Below are 19,111 nucleotides of genomic sequence, written 5' to 3' on the forward strand. Positions count from 1 at the left end.
TGGTGACGGCGGTGGCGTATCGGCTGTCGGAGCAGCACCGGCTCATCGATGAAACGCTGGCTGAGTTCAAGCTCACCCATGAGCAGCTGCTGCAGGTGAAGAAGAGGATGAGGACAGAGATGGAAGCAGGCCTGAAGAAGAAGAGTCACGAGACTGCCAAAGTGAAAATGCTGCCCACCTTTGTCCGCAGCACGCCAGATGGCACAGGTATGGGAGTACCGTAGCTGGAGAGGGGGATACGACTTGACTGCAGGGCACCCAATGTGAGCTCCCTGCAATGAGATTTGGGTTTGGTGAAGGTGAGCAGATCTGTTGTAATGAAAGAGAAGATCCCTTCAAAAGAGAAAATCCCAGTCCGGGGCAGGGCAGCCTGTGTTACCGTTATGCTGCAGGCAGCCCAACCCCATGTCTTTGCTTCTTGTTCTTGAAATGCACATGCACACATATTCTTTTACAGAGAATGGAGACTTTCTGGCACTTGACCTTGGAGGGACAAACTTCAGAGTGTTGCTGGTGAAAATTCGCAGTGGTAAAAGGAGAACAGTTGAAATGCACAACAAGATCTATGCAATCCCTATAGAGGTGATGCAGGGAACCGGAGAAGAGGTGATTATCTGTGTTTCTCTTCCACAGCACTGCTGCTTTTTAAGTAACTTTTTGAAGAGCAGTAGTGTGATGTGCAACTTCAAATGGTTGACTCTTCTCTTTAAAGCTGTTTGACCACATCGTTACCTGCATTTCGGACTTCCTGGATTATATGGGAATAAAAGGTGCGCGGCTTCCTCTTGGCTTCACGTTCTCCTTCCCTTGCAAGCAGACCAGTCTGGATGCTGTGAGTTCCTTAATTTTTTTGAATCTGCTTTTGTGCTTATGCTAGGTCTGAATTCTCTGCCTTTGTATCACCCATTGGGCACTTACAGGGAGGTCATAAGAGGGGAGGGTTCATGCTCTGACTGTGACTAGCACAGCTTCTCCTATAAATAGTTTTTTTTTAAAGCAGTAATGCAAGTACTGGTTAGCCCATGGCCGTGGCAGATAAGAGCATTTAAATTTTCCGTGATGACCTTTTTTTAATGCAACATGTTTTTTTCCAACCATATAAATGCACTGGACTGTGCTACCTCCCTGGTTGTGTCAGCAGTAAGCAGCACTGGCTCTGTCCCCCCCTGCTGCCAGAGCCTTTCTCAGGCTGATCTGGTTCTGCTGTAGCCTACAGTTCCTGTTGAACTCCTCTGCTGCCGCGTATCACCACCAATTCCACCCTGTGCAGCTGTTAATAATTTCTTGTTCTCTTAGCACTTTTTTTTGTTTGTTTTTGGAAGAAAGATACATTTTCTGTTGCGTTCTTTATTTTTTGAGTTTGTTGTGTCACTGCAGTTTGGGCAATAGCTCTGTCTCCTGGTGTGATGGCTTTGTAGCGAGCTGTGCTTTCAAAAAAAATAGTTTCTGTCTCGAACTAAGATGTCTGATGTTTTGCTTTTTTGTTTTAACTATCTCCTTCTGTCTTTGGGCATGATGCAGAATGATTCAGTCATTAGCAAGTGTTTCTGTCCTGGAAATCTGGAGACTGAGCATGGTTAGTAGTGTTAGATGCAAATTCCAGAGATAACAGAACATTCTGTATAACTACACACTAAAGCACTTCACATTTCGAATGTATATGCAGGGAAATTAGATAGAAATTAGATAGAAGTACTCAGTGATGTTCCCTTAGAGGGGTATGGGATTTGGGGCACTCTGCAGTACATCAGGAAGTGTGATAACCTGTTTGCTTTCTTTGTAGGGTATCCTTCTCAACTGGACAAAAGGATTCAAAGCTACAGACTGTGAGGGAGAAGATGTCGTGTATTTGCTAAGAGAAGGAATTAAAAGAAGAGAGGTGATTTTACTTTTCCTTCCTCTAATTCTCCCTCCCCTACAGGGCCTACAGAGCTTCTGGTTAGGCTGGCTCCCTCTGGTGGGGTTAGTGTGCCTTGAGGAAACAGGCTGTGCCTCCTGCCCTGCGTGGAAGGTCCAGACGCAGCAAATTTGGTGGCTTGTGGCTCTGCTGGCCACATGTCCTGGTCACCACATAGGGCAGTCTAGGAGAAGTGCAAGAGTTCAGCCACCAAACTGCAACTGCTGCTGAAAATGAGCCATGCTGGGGAATTTCTTCGCTTAGGTTTTCTTTTTTTTTCCCCAGAGGCTTCTGACTTTGCTAAATTGAATAGAGCTTTCAAAGCAGTTTTCAAACCCTGTCATGATTGCCACTGCATCAGAGCACTGAGAAAGCAGGAATATTCAATGTAGTGGCTGTAGGAATGCTGCTCAGTGCACTCTAAATGACAGGCTCTGTAACACTTGTTCTTTAAAAAGCTTCAAGCAACTTAACCGATGATTTCTAGTAAGGGAAGAAAATAGCCAGAGGACAGCGTGAAATTTAACTGAGTTTTATCAGCAAGTGCTGCTGGATTTGCTACTGCACTATTGAAATACAGAATGGCAATAGCTCTCTGCTGTGGGCCTGTATTCAAGATCTGTGCTCAACTATGCATAAGCCAAAGAGAACAGCTGGAAAAGTACTTCCTTCTGTTGCTATAGTCCTTAGTAGGTAGAGCATGCAAGATGCCGTAGCTGCTTGCTGGTCTGTTAACTTCTGACTTCTGCACGTGTGAAATCAGGCCAGTACTTCCAGTTGTTTGCTTTGGTAGTGTCCCCTTTGGTGTTGCCTTTGGTGTGGGGGGGTTTCTCCAAACCGATCGTTCTCACTGTTATTTTTTTCTTTTCCCAAGGAGTTTGACTTGGATGTAGTAGCTGTAGTGAATGATACAGTGGGCACAATGATGACTTGTGCTTATGAAGACCCAAACTGTGAAATTGGACTCATTGTGGGTATGTGTTTGAAATACTTGTGTCTGTATTCTCATGGGGACATCCCTGTGCTTTCCTGAAAATATTCCATCAGTGCACACGAAGGAAAGTTCTGATTGACAAAATGCATCAGCTACCAGTTCCTTTCCTAGCAGTTGAACAGCTGAAATCACAGAATCACAGAATAGCCAGGGTTGGAAGGGACCTCAAGGGTCACGATCCTCCAACTCCTCTGCCACATGCAGGGCCACCAACCTCCACACTTAATACTAGACCAGGCTGCCCAGGGCCCCATCCAATCTGACCTTGAACACCTCCAGAGACGAGGCATCCACAACCTCTCTAGGGAGCCTGTTCCAGCACCTCACCACTCTCGTAGTAAAGAACTCCACAGGTGACTGCTGATGCATTTGTACATGTCATGCCTGGGCTTTGGCTATCTCTATGGCATGGATGGTGCGAATTCACAAAGTTCTCCAGAGAAATGAGTTCTCTGGGCCTTGCCCAATGAGAAAGTGAAGGGATCAAAGCATCTGTGAGCTTAAACAACGCTTTCAAATTGGCTTTGAGGAAGATAAAATATTACCAATTACTCCATCAGACAGTTGGAGAATGTCCAGGATGAGTCAGCACAGTGCAGTGTGGGTAGGAAGCTGTGTCTGTGCCGCTCCATCGCTGACATGTTTTCAGGGGGAGTTCCCTGCAGGAAGGGCATCACGTCCTTGGGATGCTGTGAGCATCCTCTGTCTGTGCTGCAGCCCTGCCAGACACACTCTGCAGCTGCTGTCTGCGTGCAGAGCAGGGACTTGGTAGGTGGCCTGGGATAATGAGAGCAAAAGCCTCAGGGCTTTAGCAGCCCCCTGTCCCCTGCATGAATTGCTTTGGCCACTGAATACTTTGGAAACTGCCACAGGTGAGACGGGGTCTCTGCTTTTTGTCTGCTGGCAACAAGAGATCATCTACAGCCTGTCAGTCTGCAATTGAATTTTGTGCATCAGAAAAAAAAACACCCAACAAAACAAGCAAAAACTAAACAATATCCTGCCACCCAGCCAGTAAAATCTCTGGAGCTTTCTTTGCTTGATGCCTCAGAACTTCCTGAAGTTTTCCCTTCGCCAGATTTTCCCCCAGATTTCACAGGTCTGTGGGCTCTGTGGAAGGTGACTGCCAGGAATTTCAATTTTTTTTCAATGTTTTCTCTCTTCAGGAACTGGCAGCAATGCCTGTTACATGGAGGAGATGAGAAACGTAGAGATGGTGGATGGTGAGCAAGGACGGATGTGTGTGAACATGGAGTGGGGAGCGTTCGGGGATAATGGATGCCTGGACGATATCAGGACAATATATGACAAAGCAGTTGATGACTATTCACTAAATGCTGGAAAGCAAAGGTACTGTCCGATAAATGCTGTGCTGAGAATAAGCCAGACTGCCTCAAATGCTTTTAAGAGAGAACTGGATTTCTCCCAGCTCTCAGAAAGGAGAGGTAAAGAGTGGAGAATGACTGCAGCCGTTCTGTCCTGTGTGATTTCTCCCTTCTCTGCTTCTCTTTTTCTAGCCTCCAAGAGGGCAAACATCTCTCATCTTCTCTTTCTACTGTCTCCTATATTGGCAGTTGAGGTCCTAATCATTGCCAGGCTGTTCTGCAGCAGCATCTCTGTGTCTTCTTTACAAAGCTCTAAGATCATTTAACTACTATCAAATTCCTTTGCCAGCCCTTTGTGTAGGTAGAGCCCTTATGTCCACCGAGTGTCTATTCAGTGCTTGTTTGCTGCCATGGAACTGTGGTGCAGGGTTTTTGGTGAGAGTCTCAGGAGTCTTCTGATTACTGAGACACCCTATTTCTCATCCCATATTGTATACAAGGGTTTAATATGGCTTGTCATTCTTATGCTCTTGATTTCAGTTCAATTTCTTTTAGCTGAACTCTATCTGTAGAGACCTTTGCCTCTTGGAGTTGTAGAATTACAGGATAGCTTGGGTAGGTACAGACCTCAAAATCATCTAGCTCCAACCTCTGCAGGGCTGAAATGCTCAGCCTAAACCTGATGGCATGGTTTGGAGCTTGAAGCTGATCACTGTAATGCAGTTATGAGCTCTCTATCAGTTGCAGCCTATTCTTATTTGAGGCAATTTTCTGGGTAATGTGGTACATTAGAGGACCTGCCTTTCTTGGCCCCATTTTGGGGACTCAGCTCTTGTGTGAGCAAGTGTTTCCCTGTGCCCTGCAAGAAAGGGCTGACAAAGAGGTGGACCCAGCATGGCATTACTGTGCTGACACACATGTGCTGCCTCATGCCCAGACTGCTATTTTTCATTTCTCTGCAGCAATGCATAAGAAAATTGTGCAAATAAAGTAAATCTGCCTAGGATCCTTGGGGATGTGGGCAAGTAGGAAGGTCCCTGGGGAAACTCTTGGGAGGTTAGAGTGCAGACAGACGCAGAGGGGCAGACACTGAGTGAGGCTAATGCAGTGGTGGAGCTGGCATAGAGTAAGCAGCCATAGGTGGGAGGCTGCCAGGGGGAATAATTGATTCCAGAAAGAATTGGGCAATCAGGGCCCTTACTGGGTACAAGCCTGGGAGAGCTCCTGGTATTAAATGGACTGCATGGCCTGCTTCCAGGTGGCTGCTCCGCTGGGCTCAGTTCCCTACAGGGCAGAAACCCTGCTTAGAGCTTCAGGAGGTGAAATAAAAGATGCATCACTGAAAGCACTTTTCACTAAATGAAAAAGTGTTCAGTTCTCATTGCTAAGGGCACAGCTCGGTTACGGAGCACAGAATGCTCCTTTCACTCCAGAATGATGCTGGAAGGGAAGGAGAGCCAAACAGACTCCCATCCTCAGCACAGGGCTGCCCACGGCCACATGGAGCACCACTACTTGGTGTGTGCCAAGAGGAAGTCTGCAGGTGGAAAACATTCCCTCTCTGCAGACTAGGGCAGACCTGGTGGGAAACTAGGGTCTGTGTGCTGCTTGAGAGGTTCAGGATGGCTTGGTTCCTCCTGCTGGCTTTTGAACTACTGGTTCCTTACTGGAAATCAGGTGCTGGAATTAATTGAAAAGCCCAAACCAGACCTGGTCCCCTGGCTTGGTAGCATACAGGTCAGTGACCCTGGGAATGTGCTGACCATACCTCTTCACATTATTTATTTATTTATTTTTAAACTTTCAAGAGGCATTTTGCAGCACTCCCTTAAAAATGCTGCGCTCAGAGTGACCGTACCTTGTGACTTTGCTATACTTTTCCTGCATGGAGCCACTGAGCTTTTTCTACTCAAGGTCACATCCATGCTTTGAGAGGACTCCCCAAACTCTGGACAGTGGCTACAGGTTTTCCCCAGGTTCTGCTCAGTGCTTTGCTAAGGAATGCACAGCAAACAGCTTCCATCCAGGCACCATTTGGCTCTCTGGCAACAATTTTTCATTTCTTTTGTCTGGGAGAAATATTAGCTGTCATTAACAACTGCCTGCCAGGGGGGAAATGGACAGGAGGAATATGTGAGGTACTTTTAGATGGACTCCCAAGGTTTCCCACTGAGAGTTTCTGCTTTTTCTTGCCATAATAAATGACTGTTCTTTTTCAATTGGTTTGCATGTTTCATGCCCTGCCTGCACGTATCCCTCTGTCAGGTGTCCCTCTGAGCTGTGCTGCTGTCTTTCCTTGCAGGTATGAGAAGATGATCAGTGGGATGTACCTGGGGGAAATAGTCCGCAATATTTTGATTGACTTCACCAAACGAGGGTTCCTGTTCAGAGGGCAGATTTCAGAGACGCTGAAGACCAGGCATATCTTTGAAACCAAGTTCCTTTCACAGATTGAAAGGTAAGGGCATCACGTGGGAGGCTGTGCAGAGTGAATCAGTGTGGTAACGTGTCGTGGTGCTGCTGGTGGGGCCTGACAGTGGAAGCAGCTGTTGATGCAATGAGGCTCCTGCCAGTGGCTCAGCTGAGGAAAGCCTCTAATGCTGTGTTCTTCGGCTCCCACAGTGACAGGTTAGCCTTGCTGCAGGTGCGAACCATTCTCCAGCAGCTGGGGCTCAACAGCACGTGCGATGACAGTATCATTGTCAAGACAGTGTGCGGAGCGGTGTCGAAGCGAGCAGCTCAGTTGTGTGGTGCCGGAATGGCTGCAGTTGTAGATAAAATTAGGGAGAACAGAGGCTTAGAGCACCTGGAGATAACGGTTGGTGTGGATGGGACTCTGTACAAACTACACCCACAGTGAGTATTCACCTCTGTGTTTGTTTTGCCTGTAGTGCGATGCTACGTGTCCTTTTCCCAAGTGGTTTCGCTTGTTTGCTAGGATGAGAGCCAGGGAAAAGAGATCTTAATCAGGGTTGGCTGGAGCCTTCTAGAAGGTTATGAGAGGATCAAGAAAGACTTGTGAAGGACTCAGGGGGCTGTGCCAAGCTGAAGGCGACACAGCTTGCTGAACAGGTTTGAAGCCACGTAGCAATGATCTCTTGGCTATGTACAAGAAATGACAGAGCAGCTTGAGTGCCTGATGCCTCTCTGGGAGATGGCTCTGCTCATCAGGCAGAGGGGATGGACCACTAGGAAGCAGCAACAGGCAAAAGCAGGGGGTCTAGCACAGTTAGGTCCACAAGGAGGACAGGAATAGTGCCTGTCTCCAGTGTAAGGAGGTAGATGAGAAGGAGAAGAGCAGACAATATCTTTTTTTCCACTTTGTTGTAGTTCTAGCGATCCAGATAGCCCAATGTGAAGAGAGAGAAAAGACCTCTGCTCCCAATCTTCTCACCCACTATAGTTTCCAGCATTTAGTTACCTCTGCTGTGATAAGGGGAGCACTGCAAAGGCCTGCAGCAGTGCTGTGCTCTGTGGATGCTGCAAGACCTCCCTTGCCCACTGCCATTATTTCCCTTTGCAGCTTTTCGAGGATTATGCACCAAACAGTCAAAGACCTGGCACCCAAGTGTGATGTGACTTTCCTGCTCTCGGAGGATGGCAGCGGGAAAGGGGCAGCACTGATCACGGCAGTGGGATGCAGGCTTCGTGATGCCGAGCAGAACTGAACTCCACAGCCCTGGCCTTGAGTCTGTCTTGTGAGCACCTTCTCCTAAAGCAGCGACTGCGTAGTCTGAACTGGTTTAAAAAAAAATAAAAGAAAGAAAAGAAAGAAAACAACAGAACTCACTGCTTTATCGGGGAAAAAAAATGCAACTAATGACATAAAAAGAATAGGATACAAGATAGAATGTGTGCTGTTAATAATATCTCCTGTTTATGGACCCCAATCTGCATGTTTCTTATTCACCTTGTTGGTACCTTTCCCAACTGGTCTATAAAAAACTGGTCTATAATTTCTGCAGTTACAAAACAACCGGTTGTTGTCCGAGATTAAATTTCCCCCCGTTGATGTGCGTTGAGATCTGCCACTGCGTCGTACCGAGTGTGACCTTTGCAGCTTCCCTGTGAAGTGCACTGCCAGCACGCTGACCACCGTGCCTGGGTGCTGATGCTTTCTGTGAAAGGGAAGCAACAGTTCCCTCCCGCAGATCTACCTGCTGTTATTTTGTTTAAGGCCACTTTGGAAGAATTGCGGTGTGTCGGCGCTGTGCACGCACGTAACTCTATGGTGGGATATGACAACGCAACTTACTTACTTTCTTGATGCCTATTTTGTCATGGTAAAATTAAAGTAAACGCCCTTGTCCCACTGTTCTAGTTCCACTGGTATTTCCCCTCGCTTCTGTGAACGGTGTTGTGTTACTGAGCAAAATCTGTAACATTTTGGCACGAAATCCCTACAACAAAACGGCTGGTGATTGGGGTAATCCAAATCTTCAGACCTGGGAAATCAGTAAGCCTATGTTCCCTGGGCTGTGCTGTCTTCATCTGTTTAAAGAGTTCTTAGGAAAGTTATTTTTTATCTCTTCTCATTAGTTTAGCTCAGGGTGTGCAGCTGCCCTCCTAGGAATCTGCAGCTCAGTAGTATCACTCAGATGCGTACTTCTGCCTCTCGCCTTAAATGGGTATTTGCTTCCACACAAAGCTTTAATCTTTAGTACTGTTAAGCAGGCACTCAGAACACGAGCATTCAGCTAGAGTTAATGACCAGAAAGGAACGCGAGGGCTTCATTTTAAGCTTGATGTTGAGGACCTAAACAAACCACAAAGACAACAGCAGGCCCGGCTTATTCCAAGGACTAAAGCAATGACAAAGACCGTGTACACTTGGTGCATCCTGCCCTCTGTCGAGTCGATGCCATTATTGTATTTGCACAGCAGTCAGTTGCATTACTTACATTGAGAAGCAGTTAGGAAGGCAAAAGCTAAATAACACTTGCCAGTCGCTCTGCTTTCTGCAAAGAGGGAGACCACGCAGCAGCGCTGAATTCCCACTCTTCTACCAAAATACACGTGAAGTCTCTGCATGGTTCTCCCCACTCTCTTCTCCCGCAGAAAGTAGCTGACAGCGTGCGGGCTGCTCCTCTTCGTCCTCTTGCCACCCCTAAGATTTGGATTGCCCTACCTATCGATAACATTTCAATATGCGTTATGGTGCACTGTGAGTGAATGTTGTAAAGTAACATGTGAGTCACAAACAGTCATTGCAGCTTTAAGTGTGTCTACCTGAAAAATGCATGCCTGACTGGTTTTGCAAAGGTAGAGAGTCTTTTTACTTTGCACACTAGTAGCTCTGATGCTAGTGTTATGTGGTATTTGTGACAATATTAAACTTTCTGATGTGTGTTACCTGGTGTTTAGTGGTTCTTTCTGGAAGAGGTGCTGTTGGCTGCCAGCTTAGTGCTTTGGGAAGAGTTATTGTGCAGGGAGAGCCAGAACCTAATCCTGGTAGTGCCTGGTTGTTTTTTGTTGTTGTTGTTGTTTTGTGTGTGTATGTGTGTGTGTTTATTCCAAGAGGGTGCTTGTCGTGCAGGCCTCTGGGCCTGGTACTCCCTCTCATAGCTCAGCAGAGGCACAGAGCTGACAGCACTCTGATCTTAGGGTGACTGAGTTTTGGATGTGAGGGCACAGGTTTGTTGGATTTTGTTAGCTGGATGTAACTGATAGCAAGCAGGGAGGGAGTTTGTGTTTCTAACTGCGTGACCTTCCTACCACAGGTGGAAGAAGCAGGAACTGGTGGCGCTTCCATTTCCAAACTGCTTCTTACCCTTAGGTAATAGAAGTCCTCAGGGACTGCTGCATGTGAGAGAGGTATTTGAAATAATTGGATCTTGTTGACGTTGTAGGATCATTCTGCATGCCAAGGTATGGCTCTGTAATGCTACATGCAAACCTATCATGAAGGGTGAAGGGGATTGCAAGGTGCTACTTATCAACCTGGTATAAAATACTGTGTCACATTATATATCGCTTTTGTATTTCAGCTTCTGTTTTGCATACGTGCACGAAACTCAGGCTTTGAAGATGACACATTTCAGCCTTTATTTTAGTATCCGAGAAGGAAAGAACGGTGATGACAGAAATGGGTAAGTCTAGAAGGGCACAACAAAGGGGCTTCTGTGATGGGGACTTGGCAGGGCTGCTGAGGTTGTGGTACAGGCAGCCTCAGAGTACAAAGTTCAGAAATGCCATGGCTATTGCACACCCATGTGTCACGCCATGTGCTGCAATCCTGGCTGCTCAGTGTGGGGGCTAAGGAGCTGACCTCAGCAGATATTGCTGAGCACCTTCCTCAGGGACAGGCTCACCCAACCCTGTCTGTGATTCTTCAGAGAACCAGTCCCCAGCTGGGTGCCACAATGAAGGAGGTGAAGGTAGAGGAGTCACCTGAGCACAGTTTAACAGGAAAATTACATCATATTTTGGTACAAGCTTATAGAAATCCATGCAAAGATAACTTTTTAGGGAACTGTTTCTCACTTCTAATTGGTGAGAGTGGAAGTGGCAGGCCTGAAAACCCCAGAATTCAGCACAGTTCAGGGCAGGCTTCTCAGAAGAAATCAAAGGGTTTGCTGGGTGAGGGTAAGTGAGGTCTTCTCTTTCTCATTGAATTGAGTTTCAGTGTTGGAACTTGATCTTCTTGCCTTTCTGCGGGTTGACTGACAGACAGATGGGGCTGTGAGTTTAAGCTTGTCTTTCTCAGTTGCTCTTATGCATGGACACCACCGGAAGGCTAATTTGAAACCAGAACGAAACCTGTAAGCATAAGAGAGGAAGATAAATGCAAAGATCTTTTCAATCACACAGAGAAAGAGCAAACGTGCATCTTGATTCTACCCCTGAATCACCATGGAAATAAAAAGTACCACTCTAGGGTTGGGCGTTTTGTTGGTGGTGTCCCAGTGAAACTGGGCTGGTGCTGCTGGAGGTGTGCAGACCCACATGAGCATCATGCCCATGCTGGGGGTTCAGAGGGGAGCAAGTGACTGAATCAACCTGGTGCTGGGCCAGCAGATGCATTGAGGGGGTTGCAGATTCTTCCCTCCTTCCTTATATTAAGGCATGCTACTCACCTTTGGTTGAGACAACAGTAGATGATAGGGTTGTACATTGTTGAGCTCATGGCAAGCAGAAAGATGGTGAGATAAACCTGCTGAATGTACTTCTGCTGGTAGATGTCTTCCTTGAAACTCCCCAGGATGAAGTATATATGATAGGGCAGCCAGCAGACCGCAAAAATGATCACAACCACCACCATGGTCTTCACAAACTGGGGAAAAGAAATAAGAAGTGTGCATTACATGGGCCTCTGTCTGGCTGAGCTTGCTGGGATATACAAAACTCTGCTGCTGTTCTAGGCCTGTTTTGCCCCCCTGAGGTGCTGCGTGCGGGCGAGGAAACCAGTCCCGGTGAAGGAAATGGGAGGCATGTGGATTCACCAGGCATGGAGTTCTGCCGGGCAGCCACTGATGTGAGCTGCCTTCTTTGGACCCTGGCTGGGGTGTAGAGAACGTTGCTTTTACCCTGCTCACTGGGTGATGCCCTTTGCCCCTTGCCCAAGATATAATCCATCAACCTTTGATGCCCAAAGATCCTGCAAGATTTCATATCAAATGCAAGCTTTAACTGAAGCAGGAGCCAGAAGAGCTGCTGTGCTGAGGATATTCATTTTTGAGTCTCACTTCTGACCTTTTTTTTGGCATTAACTTGATGTTTGTATCGGACTCGATTAACGTGGTTGCCTGGAACTGCGCTGCTCCACAGAGTAATTCCTATGATGCTGTATGTAACAAACATCACCATTAAAGGTAGTAAATAAATCAACACGATCACTGCAATGTGATACCTGAAAAAGAAAAATAAGCACATTTCCATATCAGTGTGTCTCCTGAAGGGAGAAATTGATGGCTCTCATCAACTTCAATGGCAAAGCATCATCAAGAAATTTTGCCTATCAACATCATTACAGGGGCTTCTGTGAACAGAATCGTGGAATCATGAGGTTGGAAAAGCCCTCTCCCCTCACCCAGCCCACCCCATCTGCCCACTGCCCACATCCCTCAGTGCCACATCTCCATGGCTGCAACACCAGGGACGGTGACTCCAGCAAAGGCTCATCTCTCTTGTGGTGGGATGGTTGACCACTGCTGGGCTACAGCATGTGAGTGGTGTATTGAAAGCATTTGTCACCTGCACGCTACTCCATTTCTGTTCCAGATGAAAGTGCTGCCACGGTCCTCGGTTGTATGTGAGCTCTGGCTCCCTGTTACCCTACAGCTCCTCTGCTTGGGTTTGACTATTCTAAGCAGGCACCATTTATGGGGAGGGAACAACCCGCTCACTCAGTTACAGTGGCTGTCAAATTAACATAAACAGTATGAAAACTTGGATTAGGAAGGAGGGCTCTGGCACACACTGCTGGCACTGCCTGCACAAGGCCGGGTATGCGTGCTTTTTCTCTGCATGACAACACCATGTAACACTCATTGCTTAGGAACAGGCTCAGCTGTTCTGCAGAGCTCCGCAGGGATTGGATCAGGCTGGTTTGCTGTTGTTTTGCTCCTTGGGGATGTTTTGCCTCTGTTGCCCGCCTCCTGTAGCTCTGCCTCCCCATCCTTCAGGTCTGAGGGTGCACGGGAGCAGTGAGCTGGCAGATGCACAAAGATTTATGATGCTGGACAGGCTGCAGATCAGCCAGGCTCACACAGAGCTCCTGGAAACTTGGCACGTAATTGTGTGACAACCAGTTACAGAGGCAGTGAGCAGCCACAGGAGGTGTCCAGAGTTCCTTGTTCCTACAGCCACTTTGCAAAGCAGGGCAGGACTGTGTGTCACCCTTCCTTACTATGGCAGCTGTTCCCTCAGCTGACTTAAAACTAAGCTAGGATGGGCTACCCCAAACCTATTTTCCCCCACTATGCGGTTCTCCCAAATCTCACCCTCCTTCAGCCCTCTCCCCCAGTACAGTGTGCAGCCAACAGCTCAGACACTAAATTAGTTTGGTAACTTTTTGTAGAAATTGTGAGTTTTCTCCTCTCTCTTACGTGAGCTGGTGCTTTGACCCAACGTCATCTGGCCAGACGACGATGCACTTTGTTGTCCCGTTGTCCATCATGATCTCAGCATAGAAGCACTGTGGGAAGGCGAGCCCAAAGGCCACCAGCCAGATTATCCCAATGATGACCCTGGTGTTTCCAGCAGAAAGCCTGGGCTTGAAGGGATGAATTATTGCCACATACCTGCAAGAAAAATGGGTAATACATTTATAGTTGCATTGGTAAACTTTGCAACAAATACAACAAGTGTAAAAATTCACCCAACAATATGGCGGGCCTTATTTGCAGAGCTATTCTGGTAGGCTCCAAGAGCTAAGTCCATTCTGAAGGGGAAGACTGCAAGTCTTAAGGTAGGATGTTAGTCCCATTTGGATGGATGGATACCTCTGGTGCAAGGAGGAAGCACCACTTATGCTGTCTGCACATGATACTTCTCAAGTATTTCCCTTACTTTGAATTATGGGTGTTTTTTTTTCTTTTTGCTAGTTTAATTTTTAATTATTTTTTAAAATGCTTTGTATATTTGGTCTAAAATTTGATGCTGTGAACTGTTTGTGTTTGTTTGGAGTTACGCATTGCTTTTCTTCCCTTCTTGACCAAAAAGACCTAAACACACTATTCCCACTGTGTCGATATCATTTGATACCAAGTATCATGAAGACAGCAGATTGGAGCCTCAATTCTCAATATCCTTTACACTGCATTTTTTCCCACTGATTCTTAGCAGTGGGAAACTGTTTTGCTATTCACCTCTGCCTGCCAAAGCTGGAGCCCTTGTGATTTAAGGGACGGGCTGCCCCTTCTGCCCTACACCTGCTCAGGGCCCTCATGCCACATCTGACTATTGGATTACTTCTCTGCCTGGTTTTAAGTTCCCTGAGCAGAAACGCATGGGATCGTAATGAGTACATAATCAATTATGCATTTCTGTCATGCTTTCCGCAGTATTTGTCACAGTTGTTACAAAGGCAAAATAGAGTGGAAAATGCTAATGGCCTCTGGTGGAAATCTGTGGATCCTCTGCTGTCTGCTGGCTGAGCTGTTGAGAGGGAGCTCCACTGACACTGCTGCAGGACGGAGAGTGGCTGCCCACACAGGCAGCACGGTCAACAAGCCAGAGCTGCACACAGCAGAGCCTTTTTTAGCTATAAAGTGCTCGTGTCACCTTGCATTTCCTTAGCTCATCGCAGGCGGTGTTATACAATGCTTGAACCTGCTCAGGGAAGCATGACATTGCAAATATTCTCCAAAGTGTTTCCCAAAACCATGATCTGCAGCTCCGGTGACCAGTGGGTCCCAGGTATGATTGCTGTGCTGCTGGAGCAGCCTGACCAGCAGCCCATGCTGCAGGAGCCCAGAGTATCACCGTGCTTTCCTCCCTCCTCTTGCTGTGCAGATCTGCCTTTGTCCCCTGCTTGTACCCCCGTCCGCGGGACATCCCAGGATGTGGATGTGAGCAACTGAAGCTGTGACTGTCCAGGCAGGCAGTGATGACGAATGGATCGAACACTTCTTGTCCCCCTTCCTTACAATAAACAGGTTCTAAAGACAGTGTTCTGTTAAACCTAAGCAATGGAGCCAACGAGGACGTGAGTTCTCATAACAATAAATGGAAGCTGCAAGTTTCCAGAAGACCGTGTCAGGATCTATTTTAAGGATAAGCAAGAATAGCTAAATATGGTTTGTGGGGAGATGCCAAGTTTTCTTTCTGATCTTTGCCAAGCGAACAGGGAGATTTTGGCTGTATAGATACTTCCATCGAACGTCCCTAAGGAACGAGAGCGGGAAGTTGTGGGGACAGGCCGAAATGGGGTTATTTCGAAGATCTTTAGCAGACTGTGTATGAAACAGCTGTTACCAACAGCCCTTGATTTCAAGCCAGGAAAAGCAAAAGAGTATTGGAGTCTCAGATGGAGCTGCTGTTGCATCTAAATACAGCCTTGCTTTCATCTGCAGGGCGATCAACACATCACTCATCCCCATGCTTATTACCAACCCTTCCAGCCGCTACGGCAGCCGCTGCCCCGTACTTGGCAAGCTGCAGGGCCGGTTTCTGGGCGTCACACATGCAGGGCAAAGCCTTCTCTCGCCAGCTGGTTTGTTTATCTGCTGCGATGCGCCTGTCTCCTGCTTCCTGCTGCTGGGTGCGTGAGGCGAGCCCAGCCCCGAGCGGGGTGGGAGAGATGGACTCACCCCAATGAGTCACAGAGTAGGGCTTCTCGGGGGGGCTCTAGGGGAACCGTCTCCCTGGAAGAGCCTTTTGCAGATATGCACGCTTGATAAGAAACAGGAAATCGGAGGGGAACTGTGGGGTCAGCAGAAGGGCTCAATAAGGAAGCAGCAGTATTTCTGGATGTCTGGGGACAGGCCTCTGCCAGAAAGATTCCTGGAGTCAGGCGGACAGTGGAATGAACAGAGGGAGGGCGGAAGGATGGAAGGAAGGAGAGCAGAGAGTCCTGAAGGGCACTTAGCTGCTCCATGCCCTCACTGACTGCCTGCAGGTCAGAAAATTCCCATGGACTTCTGACCACTTTCTAGTAAAAAGAAAAACAGCGTCACGCTGCTTACCAATGAGGTGTAAACACAGCGAGTGCCTGAAGTTAAGCTCGAGTAAAGAGGCTTGGCAGATGGAAAGAGTATTATGAAAATGCCAATTACCCCAGAAGTCAAACAAAATCACTCTGATTACTTCCCTTTCTCTTGGAATGTGCCATTCTTGCGATCCGCTGCAACCGACCGCCGTTCCTAATCTGCTTCCCACTGTTGCTGGGGGTTTGCCAGCGCACTGGGCTAGCAAGTGGGACTGCGGTTTACAATGTTTTCAGCGTCCCACAGTGTGTTCTTATTGCTGCAGCTCCATCCCAGGGATGGCTCCTCATGGTTGGAAAAGAAAGAATGAGATAACATGGTGGTGGGGGAACATTTTATGATCAGTAACACGGGAACAATAAAATTTCAGCCACTTTCACTTGTTATAGACTCAGGATGGAGATAAGCCAGAAGAGCACACTTTCATGCCAGGACTAGCCTGTAACCCCATAGCCTACTTGCCTAGCGCTCACCCCACTCTTCTGATAAGGCACCTGACACAGTAGGTGGGGGCCGATCGCACAAAGCATTGCAATCATGATTTGTAACCCAGGAAAGGCTTTTCAGATCTTATCTTCCCCCTTTGCCTCTTACCTCTCCGCCGCAACAGCCGTCATGGAGTAAATGCTCACAAACATTGCGGTGATGGGGAACCAGTTCTGAAACCTGCAGAATTCCTCGCCAAAATACCAGACGTTGTGGCTGGCATAGATAAAATTGAAGATGGTATTGAAAGCGGACATCAGCAAATCCGAAAGGGCCAAATTAACGATGAAGTAGTTGGTGGCAGTCCTCATCCTCCTGTGCGCCAGGATAATCCAGATGACGGTGACGTTGCCGATGATGGAGGCGATAACGATGAAGGAATAGGTGATGGCCCACAGGGCGATCTGCCATCCTGGCTGGGTGAACTGGGTGACTGCTGTCCAGTTGTCATCGTCCTCGAGGTAGTCGGCCTGCGAAATGTTGCTGGTGTTTGAAATGGGAAAGGTGCTCATCTTTTCTTTCCAGCTAAGCACAAAACAAAATCATCTGGCATATATGTGCTTTCTTGCAGTCGGTGTTGGTGTTATGAATCCTCAATCCAATGGTTCAAGGGCCGTTAAAAACACGTTGGGATGAGGTGTCTCGTGTCCTCTCCTCTTGTTTTCTGAGTGAGGCAGCAGAGTGCCAGGAGGAGATGATCGATAGAGAGGCCCTCCTCCCTGCCTGGCATTGTAACCTGCGTGAGAAGAGCGGAACCAAGAGAAAAACTCTTCTCACTTGTGCTCCTTTATCCTTTAAAATAGGAAGAGGAATGTTTCCCAAGTTGGTGCCAGGCAATCTCTTCCTTTAGATTATTGGAGGGCCAAGAAGATATTGATAGATGTATCAAGCCACAAATCCTTCCAATCCAATGGGAATCCCATTGTGTGGTGGTAGTTTTTGGAGGCACAGGGTGCCCAACTGCTCCGCAGCACCACGGGGACGTGACTCTGCTGGTGTGCTGGGCAGGAGCTGCACTGGGATAGATGTTGTATGTGGTTTAAGGGGACTCGGAAAGAAGGTGGAGCCTCACAGGCAAAAGCTAAACAACCAAGTTGGCATCAAATGAAACGCAGCAAAGTGGTGCTTAAAGTTCTTTTCCTCCCTCCGTTTGTTTGGGAATAAACTCTGAAATGGAAGTGCTGCTGTATCAGTGTTTGGAGGCTGAGATCAAGGCTGGCTGCATTGCTGCAGTCCCTGTATATCCAGGGCCTTCGTGGGAACTCCTGCAGCAAAAAGGAAACGATACTCAATGAGAGTTGAGCAAGTTGCCCTCTGCAGCTATCTGTCAGCTTATCAGCATTTTGATACGTTTCACTGAATGGTGACTGTGCAATGCAACGTGACTCAGCCATCAATGTTTAATAGATGGAGTATGATTTAATTTATGCAAATGAAAGCAGCACATCCTGTTGGTGCATGAAGGATTGCCAGTGCTTATTGCCACAGCCAGATCTGAGCAGTGACTTTTGGTACGGCTCTGGGGGGATGCTGGTTCTCAGAGTCCATCTGAAAAAATCCACCAGAAATCTCCCTTCAGCTACTGAAAATTCAGCCCCACTTCAGCTGGTGCAGAAAAGTGAGTGAGAAGCCTGGGCTGAGTGAGCACAGCTCTGCTCACTGTCAGAGCTGGAGCAAACTACATAAATACAAGCAGCATAGTGAGGCTGAGGCTTCAAAGGCTGTTTGGCAACAGCTCATGCCTGCTCTGCTGGAAGCAGGATGTGTTTCATGTGTGTCATGCTGTCACCAGGGATTTGCACTCACTTCCACCCATCACCTTTACTCTCAGGCTGGCATTGCTGTGACAAGACTATCGGCCTGGCACCTGGCTGGCTGGGAGCATGCACTCTTGGCCTTTTCACTTCCAAACTGGAGTGATTTTTGCAAAGGCAGCTCCAAGTTCCTTGAGAATTCACACTTGTCCGTGGCCATGAGCAAAATCTGTTCCTGCAATGTTGCTGGGGACATAGAAGGGAAAGGGGCAACCTAAGGCAGGGGTTGGATTTGGCTGCTGTCATTGTTGCTTTTTCTATCGGCGCGATAGAGGGCTGAGCAAAGGGTGAGAGATGCAAACAAAAGATGTGGGGCTGGAAGGTCAACGAGCGTGAACAAGGTACATTTTGTGTTTTGGAACACAGATAACACAGAGAGGTGATGGAGGCTTTCACTGTATTGCATGTTGGCCTCAGCTTCAAGAGGAAAGCCATTTACTGCTGACCTCTATTAGTTGTGTCCAGAAAGGTGTTGTTTTGGTGTTGAGGCAAAGCCTGAGATTTAGACAAAAGAGGGTTATTCAGCTATTTTCACATGGCTTCCTTGTAGAAACCCCAGAGTAACACCAGTGGGCAAATGGATGATGCTATCACGCAGCGTCCCCATCCAGCATGTCCTGCTCTGAGGTTATGTTTGCCAAAACTGGAGCATGAAAACAAGGGACTGTGTTGGGAAAGGGCAACCGAAGTCACGAGTTGTTAACGAGGGACATCCAGCTGTGAGTGATGCCAACGGGACGAGGTGGTAGGTGTCAGAGGCATTCGAAATTGGCGATAACTAAGGCAAGGAATACTCGGAATGATTGTTCTATGTTATTGGCGTTATACGTTCCGAGCTGCTCTGCCGCTGTCTGCACCGGGCAGCCGGGCTGGCCGCTGAGCAAAGCAGCTCCGCGCTTCCCGCAGCGCCGCTTCCCGCAGCGAACCCGCGACTCTGTGACGGCGTC

General features: G+C 47.7%; 2 protein-coding genes across 4 annotated transcripts in view; one reads left to right on the forward strand and one right to left on the reverse strand.

The window, feature by feature from the left end:
* LOC100542794 (hexokinase-1) overlaps positions 1 to 9,568 on the forward strand; it is a 26,910-nt gene extending 17,342 nt beyond the window's left edge. Inside the window, exons 11-19 of the mRNA XM_010714296.2 lie at positions 3 to 207; positions 458 to 606; positions 713 to 832; positions 1,784 to 1,879; positions 2,772 to 2,871; positions 4,058 to 4,241; positions 6,519 to 6,674; positions 6,839 to 7,072; positions 7,740 to 9,568. Of these exons, the coding sequence (XP_010712598.1) occupies positions 3 to 207; positions 458 to 606; positions 713 to 832; positions 1,784 to 1,879; positions 2,772 to 2,871; positions 4,058 to 4,241; positions 6,519 to 6,674; positions 6,839 to 7,072; positions 7,740 to 7,884 (1,389 nt within the window). The 3' untranslated portion in view covers positions 7,885 to 9,568. The remainder of the gene's footprint in view (positions 1 to 2; positions 208 to 457; positions 607 to 712; positions 833 to 1,783; positions 1,880 to 2,771; positions 2,872 to 4,057; positions 4,242 to 6,518; positions 6,675 to 6,838; positions 7,073 to 7,739) is intronic.
* A 134-nt stretch (positions 9,569 to 9,702) lies between these two features.
* On the reverse strand, positions 9,703 to 17,578 carry TACR2 (tachykinin receptor 2). Of its 3 annotated transcripts, none has more exons than XM_019617514.2 (5): positions 16,459 to 17,568; positions 13,264 to 13,458; positions 11,909 to 11,999; positions 11,293 to 11,489; positions 9,703 to 10,975 (listed from the first exon to the last, which is right to left on the reverse strand). In XM_019617514.2, exons 1-5 carry the CDS (start codon positions 16,860 to 16,862, stop codon positions 10,780 to 10,782), a joined length of 1,083 nt encoding a protein of 360 aa, XP_019473059.1. In that variant the 5' UTR covers positions 16,863 to 17,568; the 3' UTR covers positions 9,703 to 10,779. The 3 variants fall into 3 exon arrangements, with proteins under 3 accessions (XP_019473059.1, XP_003207943.1, XP_031410238.1); XM_003207895.4 differs by having other exon boundaries at positions 9,705 to 10,975; positions 11,909 to 12,065; positions 16,459 to 17,565; XM_031554378.1 differs by lacking the exon at positions 9,703 to 10,975 and having other exon boundaries at positions 11,289 to 11,489; positions 11,909 to 12,065; positions 16,459 to 17,578.
* Positions 17,579 to 19,111: the final 1,533 nt, after the last annotated feature.

The sequence above is a fragment of the Meleagris gallopavo genome, chromosome 8 (genome assembly GCF_000146605.3).
Source record: "Meleagris gallopavo isolate NT-WF06-2002-E0010 breed Aviagen turkey brand Nicholas breeding stock chromosome 8, Turkey_5.1, whole genome shotgun sequence".
NCBI lineage: Eukaryota > Metazoa > Chordata > Aves > Galliformes > Phasianidae > Meleagris > Meleagris gallopavo.

Excerpts from the sequence above, each read along its gene's own strand:
- TACR2 (XM_003207895.4), bottom strand. The coding sequence starts at position 16,862 with ATGAGCACCTTTCCCATTTCAAACACCAGCAACATTTCGCAGGCCGAC. Across the intron at positions 11,490-11,908 it reads AAGTTAATGCCAAAAAAAAG|TTTGTGAAGACCATGGTGGT; the intron begins GTCAGAAGTGAG and ends TCTTTTCCCCAG. Across the intron at positions 10,976-11,292 it reads TACTGTTGTCTCAACCAAAG|GTTTCGTTCTGGTTTCAAAT; the intron begins GTGAGTAGCATG and ends TTATGCTTACAG.